Raw genomic sequence first — 27,671 nt, 5'->3', positions numbered from 1 at the left:
AGTAGATTTAGCAGATTATCATGAAGACAAAATGCTATGAACCAAAATGTTAGCTCTCTCCCACTGAATTTATAATGTGATGTTAAAAAAAGAGAACATTTAAAGTAAATTACTCCATTATCTAGCCCCTTAGCACTACTGTGTGACTCAAAAAGCAAAACAAAAAACAGATAAATAATGAATAAAAGGCATCTTAAGAAGACATTGTATAAATACATAGGATAATTTTTCTGAATTTTTTTTTTAAAGTTTAGATGGAAAATCACTGAAACTAAGTTTGACTATCATCTCTTGTCACTCACTTTCCAAACAAATAAACAAATACGAAAGAAAAAAATCCTGGAACTATAATTAAATACCTCCTATTGGAAATATATATAATTAAAAGAAAAGAAATGTATATAGTTATTTCCATTCTTATAAGTCATTCGCTTAAAAATCTGTAAAGTATGTTTAATTCGCTATGTTCCTAAAGAATTTAAAGAACTATACATAAATAAATAAATCTTCCTTTAGTAAAGAATGAAAAATAATGAGGAAACTGAGAAATTTAAGTATAATAAAGCCACAGTGAAGGCTAATAAACAAATGCAAAACCATGATGAGGTCTGAAGAAATTTTTTTACTGGCTAAAATTGGGCCCTGAATTTACAAAGGGCTCAGCTATAGCAACAAAGGAAACATGATTATTTAAAGATAGTTATAAGTTAATAAACTCTACTCAAAGATCATTATCAGGTTCTTTTTTTTAATACTGATTCCAGGGTGAAATACTCTCTACAAAACTTTTTTTTTTTTTCCTTTTTTAATGGCTGTGCCTGCAGCATACATAAGTCCCCAGACTAGGGGTCAAATCAGAGCTGCAGCTGTTGGCCTACACCACAGCCACAGCAAGGCAGGATCCGAGCCGTGCCTGTGACCTACAGCACAGCTCACAGCAAGACTGGATCCTTAACCCACAGAGCAAGGCCAGGGAGCAAACCTGCATCCTCATGGATATCAGTCAGGTTAGTAATCTGCTGAGCCACAACAGTCACTCCCTCTACAAATCTTATAAGGAACTAAACCCACCAAGCCACCAGAATACCCAGAAGGTTAATAAAATTAATGACTTCTTAGAAGACCAGAAATGGGGAAATACATAAAACTAAATTACGCTAATATTATTAAATAATTTAATAAAGCTACTTAAAATTCAACATAGTACCATGTAACAATCATATAAAATTTACTGACCTTCCTGAATTGCCATGTCCATAGATAGCCCAGAGGCTGAATGCAGAAGCTTTTGGTAATTCTGAGCATTTTGATCAAACAACTGTATAAGAAGAGCACATGTCTTTTCATATTCACATCTGCTAACAGTGCACAACTGCTCCAACTGCTGAAACACAGTGGCAGTATCATCCAGTGGATCATCTAAATTATCTCTGTAAATATATAACAATAGGATTGCAGACATTAGAATAAGATATACTTTTATTTATCATAAACAAGCTTTATGTTAAATAAAAACTTTCTCATGGATAAAGAAATAAAGACATAGACTGGAAAGTAAGAAATAAAATGTCTGTATTTGAAAATGACATGGAAAAATTACAAAAAAATCACAAAAAAGTAACTGCACTAACAGGTATGCAAGCTTACCAAGGCGCTAGCATACACGTCAATATACAGAATTCATTACTATATACGAACATGAACAACTGGAAATTTAAATTTTAAAAACGCTATGTTCTAAAGGCACCAGTAAGGATTTCCCGTTATGGCTCAGCAGTTAATGAACCTGACTAACGAACCTGATCGAATCCATAAGGACATGGGTGTGATCCCTGGCCTCGCTCAGTGGGTTAAGGATCTGGTGTTGCCTTGACCTGTGGTGTGGGCTGGAGGCTACAGTTCCAATTGGAACCCTAGCCTGGGAACCCCCATATGCCTCAGGTGCGGCCCTAAAATAAAATAAAATAAAATAAAGACACCAGTAAATACAAAGTATTAATTAAATCTATTTAAATATATGTAAGATCTAAAGACTGAATACTACAAAACACTGATGAAAGAAATCACAGAAGGGGGTGGGGGGATCTGCTTCGGCTGTTGGATGGAAATCCTGTGAAATTAGATTGTTATGATCATTTTACAACTACAGATGTGATAAATTCATTTGAGTAATAAAAAAAGTGAAAAAAAAAGAAATCACAGAAAAGCTAGATAAATTAAAAGATAAACATGTTCACTGGCTGAAAGACTTGAAATCGCTGACATGTCAATTCTTCCCCTGAATTAATATACAAATTCAATGCAATCCTAGTCTGAATTCCAGCAGGACTTTTTTGTAGACAGTGGCAAGATGATTTATACAGAAAAACAAAGGAAGTAAAAGAGCCAAAACAATTGTGAAAAGAGAAAACCAAGTTGGAATGCTCAAACTATCCTATTTAAAAGCTTACTATAAAGCTACAGTTCTCAAGGCAGGGTATTGGCAGAAGGAGAAACACATAGATTAATGAGTCTAGAGCCCAGAAATAGAACCATACTTCTGTGGTCAATTAATTTTTGAAAATAGTGTAAAGGCAATTCACAGAGAAAGGATAGCCTTTTCCACAAATGGTGTTAGGATAACTGGTCATCTACATGCAAAAAGAAAGAGAATAAGAAAGAGAAATTAGGGAAACCATCCCATTTCCCACTGCATCAAAAAGAATAAAATATCTGGGAATAAACCTACCTAAAAAGACAAAAGAACCATATTCTGAAAACTGTAATATGCTGATGAAAAAAATCAAAGACGACACAAATAGATGGAAAAATATACCATGCTCTTGGATTGGAAGAATCAATGTAGTCAAAATGACAACACTACCCTAAGGCAATCTACAGATTCAATGCAATCCCTATCAAATTACCAATGACATTCTTTACAGAACTAGAACAAAATATTTTTAAAATTTGTATGAAAACACAAAAGACCTCGAATAGACAAAGCAATATTGAAAAGAAAAAACCAAACTGGAGGAATCAGGCTCCCTGACTTTAGACTCTACTACAAAGCTAAAGTCATCAAAAACAGTATCAAAAACAGAAAAATAGATCGATGGAACAGGACAGAAAGCCCAGAAATAAATCCAAGCACATCTATGATAAAGGAGGCAAAAACATAAAGAAAGATAGTCTCTTCAATAAATGGTGCTAGGAAAACTGGACAACCACATGTAACAGAATGAAATTCAAACATTTTCTAACACTATATACAAAAATGAACTCAAAATGGATTAAAGACCTAAATGTAAGGCCAGATACTATAAAACTCCCAGAGAAAAACATAGGCAGAAAGCTCTTTGACATAAACCACAGCAACATCTTGTTTGACCCACCTCCTAGAATAAAGACAATAAAGACACCATGGGACCTAAACCTAAACTAATGGGACCTAATTAAATTCAAAAGCTTCTGCAAAGCAAAAGAAATCATTAAAAAATTAAAAACACAACCCACAGAATGGGAGAAAATTTTTGCAAATGACTCAGCCGACAAAGGCTTAATCTCCAAAATATACAAACAACTCATACAATTTGACAACCAAAAAAAACAAAACAACCCAATCAAAAAATGGGCAGAAGACCTAAATAGACATTTCTGCAAAGAAGATATACAGATGTCCAGCAGGCACGTGAAAAAAAAATGTTCAACATCACTAATTATTAGAGAAGTGCAAATCAAAACAACAGGTACCACCTCATACCAGTCAGAATGGCCATCATTAACAAATCAACAAACGACAAATGCTGGAGAGGATGTATATTAAAGGGAACCCTTCTCAGAGTTGGTGGGAATGTAAATTGGTACAACCACTATGGGAAACAGTATGGAAATATCTCAGAAAACTAAATGTAGAACCACCATATGATCTAGCAATCCCACTCCTGGGTATATATCCAGACAAAACTTTCATTGAAAAAGATATATGCGGACTTCCCATTGTATTGCAGCAGAAACGAATCTGACTAGGAACCATGAAGTTGTGGGTTTGATCCCTGGCCTCACTCAGCGGGTTAAAGATCTGGCATTGCTGTGAGCTGTGGTGTAGGTTGCAGACGTGGCTCGGATCTGGCATTGCTGTGCCTATGATGGTGTAGGCCGGCAGCTGTAGCTCCGATTAGACCCCTAGACTGGGAACTTCCACATGCTGCGGGTACAGCCCTAAAAAGCAAAAAAGAAAAAAGAGAAAGAAAAAGATACATGAACCTGTATGTTCATCATAGCAGTATTCACAATAGCCAAGACATGGAAATAACCTAAATGCCCATTGACAGATGAATGGATTAAGATGTGGTACACATATACAATGGAATATTACTCAGCCATAAAAAGGACAAAATAATGCCATTTGCAGCAACATGGATGGAACTAGAGACTTGCATACTGAGTGAAGTCAGTCAGAAAGAGAAAGACAAACACCATATGATACCACTTATATGTGGATCTAAAATACAGCAGAAATTATCTACAAGACAGAAACAGATCATGGACATGGAGGACAGACTTGTGTTTGCCAGGGTGAGGGAGTGGGATGGACTGGGAGTCTGGGAGTAGTAGATGCAAACTATTCTATTTGGAGTGAAAAAGCAATGAGATCCTGCTGTATAGCACAAGGAACTATAGCCAATCACTTGTGATGGAATAGGATGGAGAATAATGCGAGAAAAAGAATGTGTGTGTGTGTGTGTGTGTGTGTGTGTGTGCGCGTGTATAACTGGATCATTTGCTGTGCAGCAGAAATTGGCAGAACACTGTAAATCAATCATAACATTTTTTTTAATTTCAAAAAAAAAGAAAGAACACTGACTCTTACCTCCTGCCATTTACAAAATTAACTCAAAATGGACCATGCACCTAAATCTAAATTTTAAAACTATAAAACTTGTAGAAGAAAAAAAAAACTTAAAAACTTAAAAACTCCTACTCTTTGAAAGATTCTGTTAAGGAAATGAAAAGGCAAGCAATGGACTGGGAGAAAACATTTGCAAAACACATTATGATAAAAAGACTTGTGCCCGGAATAAACAGGCCTCTCAAATTTCAATCAAAGAAAATTAATAGTCCAATAAAAAAAATGAGCTACAGATTTGACAGGTATTTTACAAAAGGGTACATACAAATGGTAACTAAGCACATAAAAAGATGCTTAACATTATTAGTCATTAAGGGAATGCAGTTTAAAATGACAATGAGTATAAACCAACTATAAGAGAAAAAATAAGCATCATTATAAAATAAATAAATGAATAAAATAAAAGCACAATGAGGCACCACACTTATTAGGATGACTAAAATTTTTAAAAACCGACAATATTAAGTGCTAATGAGAATGCAGAGCAACTGGATCTTTCATACATTGCTGGTGGGAATGCAAAATGATATAGCCACTTTGGAAAATGGCGATTTCTTATAAAGTAAAACACACACTTACCATGCAACCCGGGAATGTCACACCTAGGTATTTACACAGACAAATAAAAACTTAGGCTCATACAAACATGTGCATGGGAACACTTACAGCTACTTTTTTCATAATGACAAAAATGGAAAGAACCCAAATGTCCATCAACGTATGAATGGGTTAATGAACTGTGATATAGCTGTAAAATGGAATACTATTCAGCATAAAAAGGAAAGAACAACCGACACGAAATGGAGGAATCTCAAATACATTATGCTAAATGACAGAAGCCAGACTAAAAGGCTACATACATTCCATTTATAAAACATTCTGGAAAAGACAAACATTTTAGGGAAACAACAGGTCAATAATTGCCAGAAGCTGAGGGTAGGGAATGGCCTGATTACAAGGGGTCCTAAAAGAACATTTTTGGGTGATGGAACTATTTTATATCTTGATTGTGTTGGTAGTTATTACATAACCGTATGCACTTGTCAGAACTCATAGAACTGTATACTAAAAAGAGTAGTTTCTACTATAGGTAAATTATAACTCGATTTTTAAAAAATTCCAAGATACAGATGACGGAAATACAACAAAAACATTTAGTTTTCAATACCTCACAACTATGGCAACAGATTCCAAGCGAGAAGTGATAAAGGCCTCCGTGATTTCTGGTGCGTAAGTGTCTAGTAAGTGGGGTTCAGTTGATTTCACAAAAGGAACCGACGCTACCATCCTTTGCCACAGAGTTAATAAATAATGAACACTGTTGGGAGCAAATTCCCAGTGCTACAAAGAAATAGAGCAAATGTTATTTTAAATTACATTATATCTTCCTAGAATAAGAATTACAGAGGCAAAATTACTAAACACACATTTAAAAATAAATTTTTATTCTGACTATATAACCAATGACCATTTAACATAGCTTTTTAAAAATTCTTTATCATAGTTGATTTACAACGTTGTACCAATTTCTGCTGTACAACAAAGTGACCCAGTCATACATATATGAACACGTCCTCCTTTCTTATATTATCTTCCATCATGTTCTATCCCAAGAGATTGGATATAGTTCCCTGTGCTATACAGTAAACCTCATTGCTTATCCATTCTAAATGTAATAGTTTGCATCTACTAATTCCAAACTCCCAGTCCCTCCCACTCCCTCCCCCCTCCCCCCTGGCAACCACAAGTCTGTTCTAACATAGCAAATTTTGTTAAATTTTTCCATACTTCCTTCTAGTCTTCTTTCCATGAATATTTTTTCAGATTGTTATCACGTGGAAAATATGGTTTTAAAACTTCTCCCCAAACTTATAAAAATATTTTTTCCAAGAACTCATCTGTAAAACATTATTTCTTCACATAGATTTTACTACAGCATTTCAATTCAGTCTTTAATTATTAGATATTTAGGTGGCCTCTAAATTTTTATTATAAAACTTATTACAAAGAATTTAACCTAAAATCTTGCAATAAACATTTTTAGCACAGTGCTCCAACAGATGTTTTTTAAAAATCCCTCCCAAATCTAGTCCCAAAGGTGTTTTAGAACTATCTATGCTTTAACATCAAATACCTATTTTTATTTACCTGTAGGCTAGTAATGGTAAAATTAGCAATCAATCTGATAACTTCAGGATACTCCTTCACCATAACTAATTCTCCCAGCTGATAATTTGTCTTTAAACGAGCCAAAAATCGACAAAATTCATGATAATTACCTGGATCAGACAAACCCTAAATTATGAGACAAAAAGAAAGACTTTTTTAAAAATTTAAAAACAAACAAAGCTAATGACCTATTATACCATCAATAAAATTCTGAGTATTTTATTAAGTCTCCCAAGTTTTCATGCGTACTTATTGTTGTTATACTTTGTATCATCTGGGTAGATATCAATGCGATAAAAGAATGATTACTGTTGGACTTAATATTATCATAAATGATTAATAAAAGGTATCCAAAGCAGAGGCTTTGGAGGAAGCTTTGACAACGATGACTAAATCATGTCTGGGAACTGATCATATTACACACAAAAACTTGCATGAGAGAGGGAGAGAGAGAAGAGAAAGAGAGGAAAAGAGAGAGAGTGTGTATTGTGGCTTAAACAGAAGTCAACATAAGACCTAAAAAATATTTACAGTGGAAAATAAGAAAGGACCCTTAAGAGCAATCCCACTGGACTTTTAGACTTAGGTTAAATTGCATGTGTGCATACAAAAGTAACAAGCATCTTTTAATACCACGAATAGTTCTTGAGTACCTACAAGCATTACGTCCTCAAAAAACTCCCTGTCTCTAAGTCATTAAAATAACCTGCTGAAAGGCAGAACAGAAAGATTATCAAAAGTACAAGACAGAGGTAATTTTGGGAAGAAAGACAGATTAAAAGGAAAGACCAAGAAAGGTGCACCCAGTGAGTTCGTTGAAGATGGGGCATATGTGTTATTATCTTTAGAGTCTGAAAACTTTGCACTATAGCTGGCATGAAAGAGAATTCAAAAAAAATCTGTTTGGAGTTCCCGTCATGGCTCAGTGGTTAGCAAGGCCGACTAGCATCCATGATGAGGAGGGTTCGATCCCTGGCCTCACTCAGTGGGTTAAGGATCCAGCACTGCCGTGAGCTGTGGTGTAGGTTGCAGACACAGCTTGCATGCTGTGTTGCTGTGACTCTGGCATAGGCTGGTGGCTACAGCTCTGATTGGACCCCTAGCCTGGGAACCTCCATATGTCACAGGTGCGTCCCTAAAAAGACAAAAAGACCACACACACAAAAAAAAATCTGTTTAGTACTGAAAAAGTTTGTAAAAAATTTCATTCATAGGAGCTCCATGAAGGAATATAAAATAGTTTCTAATATTAAGGACCAATTTAAAAAATGCATTTTGTATTCAAAAATCTTTTAATACATACTTATAATTCTAAAAATATATTATTAAAAACCAACTTTTACAACCATAAAGCATCAACTCAAGGATGTTGGAAAAATCAATTAAGCAATTTCTCTGATACTAGCATCATATATTTATTGAAGATAATGAGTTAAATGACTAAAGATTTTGAAGTATATTGGTAAAAATCCCATTTATCAGCAAAACATGTAAATTTAAGTTATGCTCACAGTGAAAAGATAAAACGATATAAAAATACTCCTTGGAATAATCTGCAAAAGCAACTGTTCTTTATAGAGTAAGCACATTTTCTTTATCTATAGATATTACATGTCCCCCAAAGTTATTAATAACCAAGAGACTTAGGTAAACCTCTTTAAATCATTTAGACCCTTAAAAACTGTACTTTCATTACAGATATTTTAAAGCAAAAACAAAATAAAAGTGAAACAAATTTTATCTAAGCACTCAAAATCATTAATAACAGCTTTACGATTCTCTGAAATGAATATTGCCATTGAAGATCTGCAGTTAACGTAGAGAGTAGATTTAAAAACTACAAACTCTTACTGTCCACAAGAGGGCAAGAAGACATAATTCATAATTTAAAGCCACTTACTCCAATATTAACATTCAGAATTATATCGTCTTCTAGTTTGGAAGGTAGATATAATCTGAATTAATCACTTCAGTAGTTTAAGAAGTTCAAGCAAAGTACAACAGTAAAAAGCAGAAGCATAATAAGACATACAACCTCTACTCATATTCATCTAAAAGAATGGGAAAAAGGTCAACGCAGAAGTCAGTCAAGAAAACATTTACTTTTAAATACTACCCATTTCTACTACAAATGAAACCTAAGAAAGAAGAATAAAATACTTCTTTTCTTCTAGGATGATAACACAGTCATAAGTTTATTATGCACCTTTCAACAGAACAACTGTATTTCTATATGCTAAGTATTAATTAAATTACTTCATAAATACCTGAGGGTTTTCAAGTATCCTTTTTACACCCTTAATTAAATTACCAAGGTACTTCGCACGTTCAGGACTGCTAAATAAGGACCTTCTTGTAGAAGCAAACTGAACTAAACATGAAAGTGCCTAAAAACAGGAACAACAAAATTCATTTCAACTTTAAAAGTAACTATGGCCACATGTAAGGAACACTACATGTCATGTCTAGTCTTTAAATTAAAAATATTTTTTAATTTTAGTGATAAAAAAGCATTATAGAATCCCAAAACAATGAAAGCTAAACATCATCAATCATTACCATGATCCACAACCCTTCAATCCTATTACTAGAATTCCTACTAATGTGTAAAATCTCTCTAATTTTTTTTTTATATGTGAAAAATGTCAGAGCAGAACCTGGACATCAGTAGACTCAAAAGGCTCCCAACCACTTCTGATGCCCAACCTGTTTGTAAACCAATCAACCAAGTGTTTCACCTAAAAAATATATGGTTTTGTGGTAGAATGCTGTACAATTCCCACTGTGGTATCCTGCAAATGGGGGGGGGGGAAATCCTATAACTTTACTTAATCTAGCATGCCCCGTATTTATTTGGTGACAGACATCTTGCCCACACTATTTATTAATATCTCGAGGAACAATTTGGAAAATGCTGCTAAGAGTTAGATACCCTATAAAAAATCCCTTACAGAATATCTGTGGCCTAGTTCTAGTCCTTCTGAAATTAATACTCTTCCAGACAATTTCACTATTCTGGTCCTTAACTCTACTACTGGAACTCATTAAAGACTGATCATTAAGTGAGAGGTCTAAAACTGGCAACTTGCAGGATAAACTGGCCCATATATATTTTCTTTTGATACACATGTGCATACAAGCCTTCTTTTTTTAAAAAAAAAATTATTATAGTTGATTTATAATGTTACTTCAATTTGCAAAGTGACTTAGTCATATATACATATACATATTCTTTTTTTTCATACTATCTTCCATCATGTTCTAACCCAAGAAACTGGATATAGTGCCCTATGTTGCCCACTTTTTAAAAAAATTAGAATTATCTGTAAATATTTAAATATTGCAGTTAGGAGATTTCACACAAAACCTCTGGCTCTTTCAGCAGGGGTGAGAATAGGGACAATCAGAGGATAATTTTTTTAGATGTTACCCAGTTTGCCACAGTCCTTAATGTTATAAACAAAAAACAAATGAACAATAAAAAACAAAAAAACCCACAAAACTCCTTTCTGATGTGTAAAAGGTTTAGGAACCACTACTGTAACAAAAATATCCAGGGGTTTTGAGTCAAAGCCACCTGGGTTTGAATCTTAGCTCTGATATTTAGTTTGCTGCCCTGAAGATAGTCACTTTAGGTATTCTGGATCTGTTTTCTCGTCTACAAAGTGAAGATAATAATACCCACCTTGCAGCGCCACTGTGAGGATGAAGTGAGATAAGCACCCTATGATAGGGCATGCCCAACAAATGTTAGTTACATCCCCTTAAAGTAATTGTTTTCCACTTTATTTTTTAAGCACTGATAGCTTGTTTGTTCTATCCCAAAACAATTGTACATGAAACCATGGCTTTTAAACAACTAAAAACAGGACTATTCTGGTTAAAAGACAGAAGGCTGAGGTTCTGTAGCACCATCTGGACACATTAAGTGTCCTGTGAAACTCAGTTTAAAAACTGCTACCTTAAAACCCTAGATTTGAGAGCAAACATGCTTTTTAAAAAGGAGAGGGGAATGTTTTTGTGAATTCATCCCTCCCATCTAGGAGATAACGTATCCAAACAAACATCCTGCTAATATGTACTTTAAATCTGGAACATCTTTTTTCAGGAAAGGGCAAAATTAGAATTCCTTTACTTCCACAAGCTTGGATATTAAACTGACAACTTTTTCTTTCCTTTTCTTTTTTTTCAATCTTAGTCCCTTAAATCCCACAGAGATGGGACCCAAAGTCGCAAAGTTCTATATAACCAAAGAGTTTTAAGAATTTTTTAGCACCCAACAGAATTTGATTTGAAGAATAAATAAACAACTAGAGTAGAGAGCACAAAATCAAGTGAGCAGATCCCCTGTTTCTCATTTGGAGGTCTCTAACAGGCACTGTGTGGCAAGCCTGACATGGAGCTAAGCAGAGTGGAGAGAGTCCGAGAGATACCAAGAGAAGGGAAGGTAACAGGTAGGGTGGCTCACCCCAGACGAAGAGCTGGAGACTGAGCAGGAAAAAAGATACTTGGAGGCTGATAGGTTGTCTTGGAAGATGGGCAGGAACTAAATCACCAGTAATGAGAATGGGGCTTATCAATAAAATGGCAGGAACTATGGACTATGAATAGCTTAGGCAATATAATCCCAGATGATGTAAGAATTTCTCATGAGAGGTAAATCTAATCAAGAATATAAATAAATATGTACCACTCAGATAATTATAACAGGTAGCTTCTAATGATAATAATGAATGAGTTTTACTTACTAACTGAGATAGTAGTGGTGGAAGTGAATGATACAAATTAAAGAAAAGATCCAAAGTTTCTGGTTCCAGGAAAACTGAAAAAAAAAAAAAAATTCTAATACCATTACTTTCAATTCAGTGATCTAAGCATAGTAAGACATTATCATACAAAGAACAAGAACACCAAGACCTCTGCATGTTGCCACTCTTTCCATTTAGGCTTAATTCCTTTTTATTTCCCACCTATTTCCTTTGAAAGATGAAATAATACAAAGATAGAAATTAATTGCTGTCTCTTATTTCCGTGTAGCATCCACAATTCTTATTGAGAGAAACTTCTCACTATTTTAAAGTAACAAACATTTAAAAATTCAAATAGCATCAAAAAGTAAACAGTACTAAAAAATATACAGTAAGTAAGCAGCTGTACCCAACCCCATTCAACTACCTTTCAACTCTTAGCTGTATTTACACACATTTCCAAATTACATGCTATATTACATGTCTTTGATTGTTTTACTTTAGACGTCAAATGAATTCCTGTTACAGGATATGTCTAAATATTCACCTTTCTACTCCCAACACTCTTTTCACAATCCATACTCTCCCCAAAATCCATCCACTATTATAGAAACTGGGGATGAAATCAATTCTAAGTGTTTACTTTATTATGACTAGATAAATAATTAATGGCTGAGCCAAGTACACTCTGATTATATCACATTTTAACACTCCCTGGATTTAATAATTATAGCATCTTTTCTGTGCAGAGTTTTCCAGATAGATATCTGCCCCTAATGCTTTCCAAATGCTCTGACAGATTTGCAAAATGTTCTTCATGCCGTTTTCTACATGATCAGCAGCATCAAATAACCTATCAGTTCCATTTTCCCACCTCTTTCTCCCAGAAGCTTCTTCATCTTAGACTGGTTGTTCCAAAATGCTATGGAATTAGCTCCTTTTCATGTCTGCTGATTGTCACTTTGTTTAAAGCTCCCCCTTCCAAACCTCATATCCTCTATTTTTGTGGCTTGGTTATCAAGTAGCTTCCTGAAAGCCAGTACCCAAGAGATAAATTTCTAGAGGATCTGCATGTCTGAAAATATCTTTATTCTCTTATACTCAATAATTTCAATCTAGGCTGAAAATAATTTTCCCTCAGAGGTCTGAGGGTATTACTCCATTGACCTCTAGCTTCCAATGCTACTACTGAGAAGTCTAATACCATTCTTGATCCCAATCCTCTATAGGCGACTTTCTTTCTAGTAGATTTTAGGATTTCCTCTTTAACCTTGTTATTCTAAATGCCGTGACTAGAAAGCTTAGCGTATTTTTTTTTTTCCCCATTCAGTATGCTGGATACTTATGGGATCTTTAAATCTGAAAATTTATGTCTCAGTGATGAGAATTTTATTTTGGTACTGTTTGCAGGTTCCCTTCTATTTTTTCCTGTCTGCCCTTTCTTGAACTAATAGTAAGATGCCAACCCTCCTATTTTCATGCTCTAATATTTGTGTATCTTTTTCTCCTATCAAATCTCCTCTTGCTTTTTCTATTCTACTTTCTGGGATATTTCCTTAACATTATCTTCCAACTCTTTTACTGAATGTTTTACTTTGGCAACTTTTTTCTTTTTTCCTTTTCTTTCTTTCTTTCTTTTTTTTTTTTTTTTTTTAGGGCTCATCTGCAGCATATAGAAGTTCCCAGGCTAGGGGTCAAATCAGAGCTATAGCTGCCAGCCTACACCACAGCCATAGCAACACGGGATCCAAGCCACCTCTGTGACCTACACCACAGCTGGTGGAATGAATGCCAGATCCTTAACCCACTGAGTGAGGCCAGGGATTGAACTCACGTCCTTGTGGATACTAGTTGGATTTGTTACTGCTGAGCAATGATGGGAACTGCCTAGTCTGTGCAATTTTTATTACATGTTGGTTCATGTATTCATCACGACTCTCAAGGTACTATACCTCTTTTAATTGCTTTAGTCTCTGATTTCTATGTCAGAAGTTTTCACCAAATGTATGGTGTCTCTACTACATCTGATAACCCTGAATGCGAAAGCTCTGCAGTTTAATTTCTCAAGGAAAAAAAAAAAAAAAACTTGGATCTTGGGAATCAAGAGACAAGTGCACATAGGGAACAAAAAGGAAAAAGCAATCATGGAGCTGCATGGGTGGTACAAAAGATCCCAGGGGAGTTCATGCAGAACACAGACTTTTCACCAAGCCCTTTCAGCCTCATTCCCCACCTCCAACTTCAGGAAAACCCTCTGCCATCATCTTTCTGGGATGTGTGAGAAAAAAATGAGTCTGCTTTTTTTGGCATCCTTCTCTGTAAGAAGGTAAGCTGCAATCTGCTCTGCTAAGTGAGCTATTCTACTTCATTCTCTTTATAAATTTCAAAAAATATGTTGCTATCTCCTGCCAAGTGTTAAATCGTCTCCCACTCTGTTTATCTGGAATTTTCAAAACAGAACTCATTTTCTCCCTCTAAACTTGTTTTCCTCCAACTCTGGAGCTGTCTTCTCTTTTTTCCAAAATCAAAATACAGAAGTTACTATGATATGAATTTTGGAAAAACAGATTTCAACATTGGGTATTACAATTGAACTATTCAATTGTCAAGTAAAAAACAGAGATAATTAAGCATATAGCAACTATATTGCTTAATTCTGTGTCTTTCATGTTGACAATCCCTTACACTAAGCTTTTTTCTTACTTGTTCTCCAAGTTGTTGGAATCTGTACTGTGCAAAGATCATCTGCAGATTCATCTGCTGAACTGCCAATGAAGTCAAAGTTAAGGCAGTTGAGGACCAGTTTTAAGACTTGCATTACTAGATTTTGTTGACCTTGATCTTGAAGATTTAAAGGCTTGGCCAATACCTGAAAAATGTTCAAAGTCAAACAAAACGTTATGAAATATGTCAATTAAAACATTTTTACTCAACTAATTTAAATATTTCTTCAGTGCCGAATTAAAATTAGTTTAAAAAAAGATGTCACAAAAAATTGTTGTCATATGTATTAGAAAAAACTAATATTGCTATCAACAAAAATCTACAATAAAAGACTATTTTTAAATTTAACCTTATTATATGGGAATATAAACCTTCACATTTAACTGCAAACTGTAGGTTACCTTCTAAAATTGTAAGAAGTAATTTTAGGACAAATACTTTACACAGCACAAATGTATAAATGTATAGGACTGACTCATTAGCTCAAAGGAGCAACTGGAACAAGCTGAAAATATAAAGGAAAAGTGGGGGCACTCCATGCATAAACCATACAAATTCAGCTAACAAAGGTTCTGAGAACTTTGTAAACATGGGAGGACACTCATAACCTTCTGGAGAACAATCCCAACCCCCTCAAAATGTTCATTCTGACTCAAGAGCATAGATTACTTCTCCAGAGATACACTGTGAAATATTTGTGGCAGAAATGATATGAAGTTTGGGGTTCTTTCTTTTTTTTTGTCTTTTTAGGGTGGCACCCACAGCATATGGAGGTTCCCAGGCTAGGAGTCAAATCGGAGCTCTAGCTGCAGGTCTACACCACAGCCACAGCAACACGGGATGTGAGCTGCATCTGCGACCTACACCATAGCTCTCAACAATGACAGATCCTTGAACCACTTAGCAAGAGCAGGGATTGAACCTACATCCTCATGGATACTAGTTGGGTTCATTATCGCTGAGCCACAATGGGAACTCCCTGAAGTTTGGGGTTCTATTTCAGGAATAACACAGAAAGAAAGTGGCTCAAGGACAGAGATGAAACAAGACTGAGTTGTTAATGCTTAAATAGACCCAAGGGAATTCATTATACATTCCATCTTCTTGTGTATATGTTAAAATTTTCCATACTAAAAGAAAAAATTTTAAATAATAGAGGAACTTTCATTCTGGTCCTACGGTGTCAGTTACCATATTACTATACCACGGACCTGAAATAAATGGAAACTAGTGATTAGTGGAACGTACTTTGGGAAATGCTGTACTACATCAGTGAACAAGCTTGAGCAGAAAGATGGAACCCCTATTTTATGAGAGAACGCAATAAAATTATGAATCATACTATCCCTAATGTTCAACAGGGCCCTGGGTACTAAAGGGAAATTATTAAAATTAACTATCTTGGCTCAAATATGAATAAATATTGATAAACAATGAACTAGGAAAACTTGCCTCATTTCATTGTTCATCTGCACCCCATTAAAATATAAGCAGGGCAATAAAGAAAACAAATCTCAAATAACTTCTGCAATGGTCTACAGTAGGAAGACAATGAAACTAAAGACAAGTTACTAAATTCCTTTTGGATTTTACTTTACTATATCTTTATTAAAAGAAAGTGAATTTTTTGGACAAGATTTGCGCTAACCTACTGTACTTAATTTAAAATTGTCCACAATAACTCCAAAAAGGCAGAATGGGGAGCAGGGTGATTCATCTGAAATTCTATGAAACTTCAAATTTCCTAGACACTAACTAGGATAACTTACCTCTTTTAGAAGAGAGCATGCTAGCACTAAAATGTCTTTAAGAGAAGTGTCACGAAATGAGGTAGCTATTTTCCTGTGTTTTGCAGAAGGTCTAGAATAATCAACCTAAAAAAAGATCAAGATGAATTTATTTAACCAGACTTATCAAACAGCAAAGCAAAATTTTACTATGTGAGAAAAAGAATGAAAATAATGATTAAAGATCATAAAGTATAGAGCTAAAGGAGTTTCAAAAATCTGCTAGGATGAGTGATTTCAGGTTATTCAATGAGCTAATAACGGCAGAGTCATGATGAGAAGCCAAGTTTCTGGACTGCTTTAATTCAGTGCTCTTGCTACAAACCATACTGATCCCCAAATTAAAAACCAGAATCGATCACACATTCAGAGGCAACATTAACCCAGATTAAAAAATAATATATAGATACTATCAACTCCAGAGCCATGCATCATATTTCACATCAGGCAAGTAATAACTTCTTTGTTCCTCAGACTCTACCTATAAAATGAAAAATCTCCATGATAATCTTTAAATTCAGCAAACTGAATCCATAACAGAAACTTTCTGCTATATAAAAGTGATATTTGTATATATGTCATTGATTCATATATTTTAATATTCTAAAAAAAGGCAGAAATTATAATCAGTAATCTGATTTATTACAGAAGCAACAGTGTATTCCCTCTGAATATTTTATTAGTTAATAATAATTTTTAAGAATAAGTTTACTAAGACTAGCTCTTGAGCCTTTAATCCAAAATATAATATAGCAGAAACTATATTAATTACCTAATGTCACTAATATTTCCATTTATCATTAGGAAATAGCAAACAAAGCTGAAATCTGATACCTAAACATTTATTAATACTGCAGGCCTCAGGTGCTATAGCATTCCTTTTGCTATCTGGAAGATGAAAATAAACCATTTTCCTTGCTGATGTTTATAGATCTGAAAAAAGTAGTGAGCTCAAAACTCATTACCTGACACTTCCTAAACTCCATTATAGAATTGAGACTACACCTAAATGCCACATTTACTTAAATAAAAACATGAAAACATAACTGAAGTCCAAAGTGATTACAGAAAGCAGTTACTGGAATCTCTATCCAATATGTAATATCCAAATTAGCATTTCTAGCATTCCTCCCTTATTTTAAATCAAACTTCCATCTCTTTCTGCTTCAATAGGTCTGTGCCTTCAGTTCCCTCAATATATAAAAAAGATTTTCTCCTTAATAAAAATTAATAGTGGCATACATCACTACAATCTCAATTTATGTACTCTTCACATATTTCACTAAATCCTCAAAACTAACCTGTGAGATATATATTATTCTCTTTTCACATACAAGAAAATGAAAGTTTATAGGCATACCCTATAGAGAAGACTGTTGGGACCTGTGCTAGTGATTTATCTAATCTTAATAAGACCCATGGAAAGTGTCATTCTCACTTTACAGATAGTCATATGTAAATTTAAAGACATTAAGAAGTTTGTATAAAGTAGAAGGCAACAGGACTAAAGCATAAACCCAGATCTTATTTCAGAGTTATCTTCAAGGCATACAAGCATATTTCACTTGGATTTTTCATTCAGATATCCAATTTTTTGAGAAAAGGGATTGTGCATCCACCTTCTACTGCATAACAATAGAAAATGCCTCTACTATGAAGGCAAAGAATATTTTACATCTTAATAATTATATACTGAATAGATAATATATGGAGTATATTGAATATACTCCACAAACAGTAGACTTAACTTTTACACAAGCAGGATAATACATAATTCTCAACTTTTAGGAAACCTCAAATTTATATCTTTTTCTTAAAAGATACATTCTGTTATTGACCATATAGGAGTTTACATGGCTCATATGACAATTATATTTGATATTCATTATGCATTGTAGATCTCCTTACTGCCTGGTTCAGAAGTACTTCAGAAATGCTAGCTGGAGTTCCTGTCGTGGCTCAGTGGTAATGAACCCAAGCCGTATCCATGAGGTCGTGGGTTCGATCCCTGGCCCTGCTCAGTGGGTTAAGGGTCCAGCATTGCCTTGAACTATGGTGTACGTCACAGACGTGGCTCAGATCTGGCAATTGCTGTGGCTGTGGTATAGGCTGGCAGCTGCAGGTCCAATTCAACCCCTAGCCTCGGAACTTCCGTATGCCATGGGGGTGGCCCCAAAAAGACAAAAAAAAAAGAGGAAGGAAGAAAAGCAAGCTGAAATTATTAATGCTATAAAATCAGGCTGAGTAAAATGTCTCCATAGAAACCAGGTATTTTTTACAAAGCCACAATCACACTTCAGATCTTGAGGCTTTTTTCAAAAGGTACCTGGCTCTACACAAGGTAAGCCTGGAATATCTTGTGATAGGAGGTAGGAAAACGTTCACAGAATGGTGAGTAAATGTGAAGTGAGCAGAGATGCTTGCCCAATCTGGGCATCAAAATAGAATGTCAGTAACAAACTATAACCTATTGGATAAAGTAGGAAACCAGGAATGTATACTGATAAAAAAAATAATAAATTAATAAATTGAGAGTTTGATGAGGAACACAGTATTTTTGGAGTCTTAAAGTACCTTCTCACAAAATTTTTATTATTTACAAAGGGGCAAAGGACTATATCTATAATTGGAGAAGCGTGGTGGAGACCGTCTTAGTCGAGTGACCCAAGTGAACATCGTTAGTAATGGAACCAATCAAATCACGTGCTTCCTGAGAGGAGGCAATGAGAAGCCCATGGTATCGTTTCTGCGATATTCCTAACAAATATGCATAATCTGAATCTAATAATGAAGAAACATCAGACAATCCCAAATTGAGGTACATTTCACAAAACAACTGGCCTGTAATCTTCGCCAGTGTCAAAGTCAACAAAGTGAAAGAAAGATGGAAGAATTTTTCCAGATGGATGGAGACTAATAAAATGTCAAATAAATGAGATGCATAATTCTAAACCGGTTCCTTCCTGGGACAACCAGTTCAAGTTTCTGGGTGAAACTCAAATGGAGTATGAGGATAACAGTAATATATCACTGTTTATAGGTGTTAATCACATTAGCTAGTCATGTTAACCTGACTTTAATGATTGTACTGCAGTTATGCAGGAGAATGTCCTTAAATGTAGGAAATATACTGAAGTATTCTGGGATCATGCTAGCAATTTACTATTACATGGTTGAGAAAAATACTTTGTACTATATTCACAAATTTTCTGCAAGTTTATGATGGCTAATTAAAAAATTAGTTGCTCTGTAATAAAATCACACTTTTTATTAAATCTCCTTATAACCCAGTCTTGTCTTAGGAACAGTTTAAACACAGCAAACCCTCACTGCCAGGGCAGTCTTTATCCTGTTGTGCTATGAAGTAGAAAATGAAGAAGAAATGCTAGTGTTAAGATTAGCAAAAGTTGTAGTTGCATAAGTTGGATAACTGGCATATGGGGTTGTTGTGCTATTCATTCTTATGAGATGAAATATTCATTCTAAAATTATTTTAAAATATATTTTTAAAAAGAAAACTATAGGAGTTCCTGTTGTGGCGCAGTGGTTGACGAATCCGACTGGGAACCATGAGGTTGCGGGTTCAGTCCCTGCCCTTGCTCAGTGGGTTAAGGATCCGGCGTTGCCATGAGCTGTGGTGTAGGTTGCAGATGCGGCTCGGATCCCACGTTGCTGTGGCTCTGGTGTAGACTGGCGGCTACAGCTCCGATTGGACCTCTAGCCTGGGAACCTCCATATGCCGCGGGAGCAGCCCAAGAAATAGCTAAAAAAGACAAAAAAAAAAAAAGAAAGAAAAGAAAAAGAAAACTATAGTTCTTTAGACATATTTACAGAGTCTAATAAGATTAGCCAAAGTCCTTGTCATAATATCCCTTTCAATACAGTAACTCTGTTCCAATTACTATTACTAGTCCTAAAGATAGACAGCTAGATATACACACACACACACACACACACACACACACACACACACACACTCCATAAGGCAAGAAATCCATTTAAATGTTCTGGGGTGGAGGAGTTGGGGAGGTGACAGGTATGGTAAATTAAGAGATAACTTTAAATTTATGAAATCTTTCCAATAAATCTAGAAATATTTTCTAATTTCTGATTGAACATAGAAAAGAGTTATTGGGGGTGATTTTTTTTTTTTCACATGCACTGTCACTCCAAAGGGAGCTGGCAAGTGGTCCTGGGTATGCAAGTTCTTACATATACTTATGTATGTATGTACATGTGTGTATATGTGTACATATATGTATGCATATATTTATACACACACACTAACACAGACATTTCAAGATGATGAGAAGTCTAGTAAGGAAGTCCAGATCAAGAGGGCAGAATAGGAAGATCCTGAGCTTGCCACCTCCCATGGACACACCAAAAGCACAACTACACAGAAAATAACTATCTCTGAGAATAATCCAAAGCTAGTGGGACAGATTTTCTACAAGTAGGGATATAAAGAAAAGGCCACATCAAGATGGGAGAAGGGGGCATAGAAGTGGTCTAGGCAGAATCCATAACCCTGGTGCAGTGACCCACAATCAGTAGGGATATCACAACCACAGAGGATCCCCCACCCCTCTGGCAGGAGTGAGAGGTCCAAGTCCCAGGTCAGGCTCCCCAAATGGGGGACCTGCACTGGGGAGACAAGCCCCCATAACGTCTGGCTTTCAAAACTATCTGGCCTTATGTCCAGGAGTGCCAGGGGCCTGTGGGTACCTGAGACTCTGCTCACCCTCTCCAAGTCCTAACACAGAGGCAACAGCTTTAAAAGTATCCACATCATATAAGAAGGACATTCACTGACTCTAAAAGTTGGGCGCCAATGAAACAGGAATCTGATAGAACATTATTCAGGGACAGAATGCTGGTGGGCATCTGTTTTTTTTTAAACTCCCCTTGCACTTGAATGATCCAGGGCTAGTGGGCACCATTTCTGTCAGTCTCAATCAACCTAACACCTGCACCCTTCCCTGGCATTCCCCCAAGGGTCCATCCTGCCCAATCTGTCTGTCCTGGCCAACTTCTCCAAAGCAACTCTCATCCCATCAGGCAGACAATCTCAGCTGGCACTGGCATCCCCCAAAAGCAGATCCCCCTCCAAAAAGTCAGACCCACACAGCAGCACACCCACAATAGGCATCACAAAACCACTGCACCAAGGACCAGCACTTCACATCAGCATACCCACAGCACTCAGAGCCAGACCTTTCAGCCAGGGCCAGGCCCGAAAACCAGCATGCCCAAAGCAACCTTGGCCCAACCACAATAGAAGCGCACACACAACCCACGGGGAGATGGAACACTGGAGCACCTGACTCTGGTAACCAGAGAGATTGTGCCACTGGGCCCCCAGGACATTTTTTATATAAGGCCACTGTTTCAAGACCAGGGATATGGTGGATAAACCTATCACAAAAAAACAAACACAGAGAGTTAGGCAAAATGAGGAGACAAAGGAATACCTTCCAAATGAAAGAACCAGAAAAAAATCCATGAAAGGAACTAAACGAAATAGAGACAAGGAACTTGCCAGATTAAGAGTTGAAAGTAATAGTCACAAAGATGTTCACAAAAACCAAGAGACAAACAGATGAACTCAGTAAGAATTTCAACAATAAAATAGAAAATATAAAAAAGAACCAGGCAAAACTGAAGAATACAACAACTGAAATGAAAAATATACTAGAGAGAATCAATTGCAGATTAGAGGAAGCAAAAAAGAACTGATCAGGGATCTGGAATAGAGTAGTGGAAATAACCCAATTGGAACAGCAAAAAGAAAAGAGAATTTTTAAAAACGAGGATAGTTTAAGGGACCTCTAAGACAACTAACCTCTAAGCATACTAACACTCACACTACAGGGTTCCTAGAAGGAGAAGAGAAAGGAGCACAGAAAGCATTTGAAGATGTAATAGCTGAAAACTTTCCTAATCTCAATTATCAAAAAAAATCTGAAAGACTTGCACAGACATTTTTTCCAAGGACAATATACACATGGCCAAGAGAAATATGAAATGGTGTTCATTATCACTAGTCCCTAGGGAAATGCAAATCCAAACCACAATGAGATATCACCTCACATCTGTCAGAATGTCTACTATTAAATAGACAGCAAATAGCAAGTATTATCCAGGACGTGGAGCAAAGGGAACCTTTGTGCACTATTTGTGGAAGTGTAAACTGGTGTAGCCACTATGGAAAACAGCATGGAGGGTCCTCAAAGAATTAAAAATAGAACTACCATATGATCTAGCAATTCCACTTTGGGTATTTATCCAAAGAAAACAAAATAGTAATTCAAAAAGATATATGCATCCATATGTTCACTGCAGCATTAATTACAATAGCCAAGATATGGAAGTTATCTAAATGTCCAACAATAGATCAATGAATAAAGAGTATGTGGGGTGTGTGTATGTGTGTGTCTGTGTGTACAATGGAATATTACTCAGCCATAAAAAAGAATGAAATCATGCTATCTCTGATGACATGGATGGACCTAGAAGGTATGCTAAGTGAAGTAAGTCAGACAGAGAAAAACAAATACTATATGATTTCACTTATATGTGGAGTCTAGAAAACTAAACATAAAGACTCATAGATACAGAGAACAAATTGGTGGTTGCTGGGGAAGGGGAGCTTTGAATTAAATAGGTGAAGAGGATTAAGAGGCACAAAATTCCAGTTATATAATAAGTAAGTCTTGGGGATATAATGTACAGCATAAGGAATATAGTCAGTAATACTTTAATAACTTACTATAGCAACAGATGTTACTAGACTTACATGGTGATCAATTCATATATACATATATATGTCAAATCACTGTTATACACTTCAAATTAATATAATATTGTATGCCAATTGTACTGCAATTTAAAAAAAGAGGATGATGGAAGTTCTTAAGTACAAATACTACATTCTTCTTTAGTATAACATTATTCCATATAGAACCCAACTTCGGCTTCTGTGTGTTTAGAACCATGTTAAATACAAAAGTAAACAGGAGCAGGTAAGGATGTGCTTGGCTACTGAGCTCATAAAGGCACTGTTGGGGGGAGCTTCTGCAAAGTTCCCTTGTATAGAGAGTGAAAACACATGCTAGCAAGTGACAAAGTGCCAAATACCTGTTCTCTGATGAGTCCTGCATTTTATCCATTATTGAGAATCAATTCACCAAACCACTTAGCTTGTATTTGTAAGCAAATAAAGGTTTCTCTTTTGCATATAATTTATCTTTATGGTTAGTATGTTACTATATGTACAGAGGATAAAAAGACAAGTTCTCAAATGCCATAGTGTGAGGTCCATGTCTAATTTCCTGTTCTTTGTAGTACTTCATACTGTTGCTGTTATTTTCAATAACAATGAGTGTTCTTAATTATTCCACCAATAAAACAGATGCCCCAAAAGACTTGATTATTCAGTTTTATGCCACACAAAGATTTTATATTCAAGAAACAGCATTACTTAGCAAACTTCATGTCACCATTAGATAGAAAGGCTTACCAGGTTCATTTCCTGAGTCAATTCTGAAAGTATTATTACTCCTATTACGCAGTGTTCCACAGTACCCTGCGGAGAAAATAACCTAGTTTAGCCTAAACGGAGACGTGTGATTGGTTCTTAATGTGTAAACCAGGTAATATTTACAAGTAATTAAATAATGAAACATGCTATTTTCTTAAAGGAGACAGATTAAAATATGTAGAAAAATCACTATAAAGTCCACAAATAAAAATAATTTCAAGCTCATTCTTTGAAGGATAAATTTAGGTATACAGAGTTGAGTGGGGGGGGAACTCACCTACTTTAGAACTGCATGATACATACATTTTAAGCACCTATGACTTACAATGAACTAAACCTCAAAATGCATACTTTTCATAAGACCATAAACAAGAATGAACAAAAAATAATTTTTAGCTCTATGAATTTGCTTAAAGCTGAGATAGATACACTTAATAAATAATTAATAGCTTAGGATCTAATTTAAATCCCTCAGATAAGATCATTTAGGCCCTTTTAATATTATTTAACAGTGCATGTGTATGCAGTTATTATTTATCTATAATGAAGGCCTGTGAACTGCCCAATGCAGTGGAGAAATGCATGACTATTAACATGGTAGGATGTTTTAGCTTCCAATTCAATCTCAGAATTTTCCTTCAAATCAAAATTCAGATTTTATACACACATTATCTCAAAATAAAAAAGAGAAACATCTATAATTTTTGCATTTTAATCTTTATGAACCTTCAGGAAAATCTGAACTCTATGAACTCAACTACAGATTTTATACTATGGCATCTATCTTTGCTTTGCACCAGGCCAATGCTCCTTAAAGTATCATTTGTTTCCTGGCCAACAGTTGGTCTGTGAATCTGCTGGTGGTCTGCAAACTCAATTCTTATCCAAGAATGGTTTGGTATTGGTCCATGACAAGATACAAGAGTTTGTACCAGAATATAAAACAGATAAGTCAGTAAGTACACTGTTTAGATCAGCTGGCTTTTTTTCACAGCAATTCTTCCTTGTTAAGCCAAGTACCATGTTGATTTACACTGTGACATAAATTCCTTATCTTGATGTGGCCCAGCAATTTGAATAGCACTGCCCTGGATGACAGGCGGATCTGCTGGGTATGTATATAGAAAGCAGGTCCACAGGCGTTCCTGTTGTGATTCAGCAGATTAAGAACCCGACAAGTATTTATGAGAATGTGGGTTTGATTGCTGGCCTTGCTGCGAGCAGCGGTATAGGTCACGGATGGGGCTCAGATCTGGTGTTCCTGTGGCTGTGGCATAGGCTGGCAGCTGCAGCTCTGATTTGACTCCTAGCCAGGGAACTTCCATATGCCATGGGTGTGGCCCTAAAAAGAAAAAAAAAAAAGAAAGAAAGGAGGTACATAAACATTAGAGGTGTAGCAGCAATAAGGTTACAATAACAGAAAAAAGAAGAAAAAGAAGATATACAAAATGTCAGGCCTTTAAAAATTAGACAAACTTAAAATAATTTTTACTAAAAAATTCACATAAGCTGTTAATACACAAAGGAACCACGTGGTGCTATTTTAGAGTAGTAAAATGCCAAGTCTATTGTCTTTCTCATAAACTCAATGTTAGGTTAAGTCGTATGCCCAGAAAACAAGTACTTTTTGTGTGATACTGTAATAAAATTTGACGATAAAACATTTTTTGTTTATTCTGGGCTTCCAAAACTGACAAAAAGCACACTAAAGCCCAACTTAAGCTCAACTTATCAGCCATGGAAAAAGAGCTTGAGAAATGTTAGCCAACAAGAATGATTTCATTGTTTTCAACCTTGATTTTAAAAGAACTCTGAAGTCTATTCTTGTCTACACTAATGCTTCTTGATGAGCTATGTACAATCTTAGTAAATGACAAGAGAGGGGTGCTATTGTGTTAGTCAAAATTATATGGACAACTATAAAATGAGAAACTCAACGCATTACTGAATAAACTGTCCTTATGCCCCAGAGCCCATCTCCTCAGAGCTACAAATACCCTTATTCCTGTGATGCTTTAGATGACCAAGTATCTGTTAACCAAATTTTAACTGAATAAAAGAGAGCAGTATAGTTTAGGATTTTATATTCTGAGTTTTCTAGCATTACTCTATATGATGGAATTACATCTTACACATGGATTAAACTTGAAAGTCACTAGCTAAGTAATAAAATCTCAGAAAATCCAAATTGCCCTTAATTGCCAATAAACCAACACTGAACCAGCTATCGATTAACCCAAACTGCCAGTTTTTCCTTGAGAACACTAACGGATCACTGCTTCTTCAGCAGAGCACAAGCTAAAGTACTTCTCTTGAGAGTAGGGATAACATTTGTAATGAAGAAGTGTGTATCTTTAAATATCTGAATCATATTAAGCAGGGCATGATGGTCATGCTAAGAGGCTCTCAGGAACAGAAAAGAGCAGATTTAGGTTTCCCATATCACAACCCAGAACATAACACACTGTGTGGAATGGCAAGTGGAATCACTGGCACAATTCAAATTATTGTCCTCTTGCTTTTATTTCTTTTATCTTTTTTTTTTTTTTTTGCAGTCCAAATACCTGAATTTGTGTAAGTTAAATGTGCATATGCATAGCTTTAATCACTTAAGGTTAAAAACATTCTTGAGAAACTAGTATAAAGCAAAAACTTTTAAAATATGTATCAAGTTAGAAAGCCTGCTGAAGTACTAGCGCTACACTTTACTATGTCACTATGCAAACTTATACAAATTAGCTAACTTTTCTAAGCCTCAGTATTCTCACTTATAAAATGTAATTCACTTTACAGAGATGTAATGAGCATGAAATTTGATACTACATGAAAAACATCATATACATGTTTTGCATAGATGCAGTACACTTACAGACACATATGGTTAGAAATGACTGAACATGTATTTTTAAATTAGAAAATATTCTAACTTGCATTCTTCTGGTTTGGAAGTTATATTATGACAAGATCCTCTTTTTCAGACAATAAAAAATACAGGCTCCAGAGGATAAATACTAAACAATAATTAACATGGTATTGCTAATCACAAAACAAACCATATAGCTTTAAGAAGGCAGTTTTTAAACCAAAAAAAAAAAAATCAATAACAATTACTTGTTTTTTGTTTTGTTTTGTTTTGTCTTTTTGCCTTTTCTAGGGCCACTCCCAAGGCATATGGAGGTTCCCAGGCTAGGGGTCTAATCGGAGCTGTAGCCACCGGCCTACGCCAGAGCCACAGCAACGAGGTATCCGAGCCGCGTCTGCAACCTACACCACAGCTCACGGCAACACAGGATCCTTAACCCACTGAGCAAGGCCAGGGATCGAACCCGCAACCTCATGGTTCCTAGTCAGATTCGTTAACCACTGCACCATGAAGGGAACTCCACAATCACTTGTTTTTATAATGTAATGCCTTCTTACCTGAAGAAACTTCTTCACATCAGCAATAATTTCTCTGAAGACAAACTGATCTTTCTGAACCTCAAACCATCCCAATTTAGTGATTTTAGCAATGACTTGAATTAGAGCTTGGATGACAAAGGGAGCCAGCTTGAGTTGTGATGCCACATAATTAAGAATGTAGTTTCCTGTAAAAAAAAAATTCTGTGATCATTTGGACTTTGCAGTAACATAATGTGAATCATGTAGTGAAGACACATTCTTGGACAGAAAGTTAATCCCCTTCTCTGAAATATGTACTTATTCATATAGTCAGTTCTCCCATGAGTCTAATTTGGAAAAAGTAAATTTGTTTCAATTCAACTGGTATATTAAAGGATAATTTGAGTATAATGCAAATATCACTTTTG

At 35.5% G+C, this 27,671-nt stretch overlaps 1 protein-coding gene across 5 annotated transcripts in view; it reads right to left on the bottom strand.

The window, feature by feature from the left end:
* RANBP17 (RAN binding protein 17) overlaps positions 1 to 27,671 on the bottom strand; it is a 332,066-nt gene that overhangs the window by 282,414 nt on the left and 21,981 nt on the right. For 4 of the 5 annotated variants that reach the window (XM_047786458.1, XM_047786108.1, XM_047786195.1 and 1 more), the window contains 9 exons: positions 27,283 to 27,449; positions 23,842 to 23,907; positions 16,302 to 16,406; positions 14,512 to 14,677; positions 11,809 to 11,882; positions 9,328 to 9,447; positions 7,040 to 7,186; positions 6,060 to 6,232; positions 1,237 to 1,430 (listed from right to left, as the gene is read on the bottom strand). In XM_047786458.1, coding sequence (XP_047642414.1) covers positions 1,237 to 1,430; positions 6,060 to 6,232; positions 7,040 to 7,186; positions 9,328 to 9,447; positions 11,809 to 11,882; positions 14,512 to 14,677; positions 16,302 to 16,406; positions 23,842 to 23,850 — 988 coding nt within the window. In that variant the 5' untranslated portion in view covers positions 23,851 to 23,907; positions 27,283 to 27,449. The remainder of the gene's footprint in view (positions 1 to 1,236; positions 1,431 to 6,059; positions 6,233 to 7,039; positions 7,187 to 9,327; positions 9,448 to 11,808; positions 11,883 to 14,511; positions 14,678 to 16,301; positions 16,407 to 23,841; positions 23,908 to 27,282; positions 27,450 to 27,671) is intronic. The other variant, XM_047786281.1, reaches the window with a different exon arrangement.

Source organism: Phacochoerus africanus, chromosome 1 (genome assembly GCF_016906955.1).
Source record: "Phacochoerus africanus isolate WHEZ1 chromosome 1, ROS_Pafr_v1, whole genome shotgun sequence".
Taxonomy (NCBI): Eukaryota; Metazoa; Chordata; class Mammalia; order Artiodactyla; family Suidae; genus Phacochoerus; species Phacochoerus africanus.
Note: the sequence above shows the minus strand (reverse complement) of the source record. Positions and strands in the feature narration are given on the sequence as shown.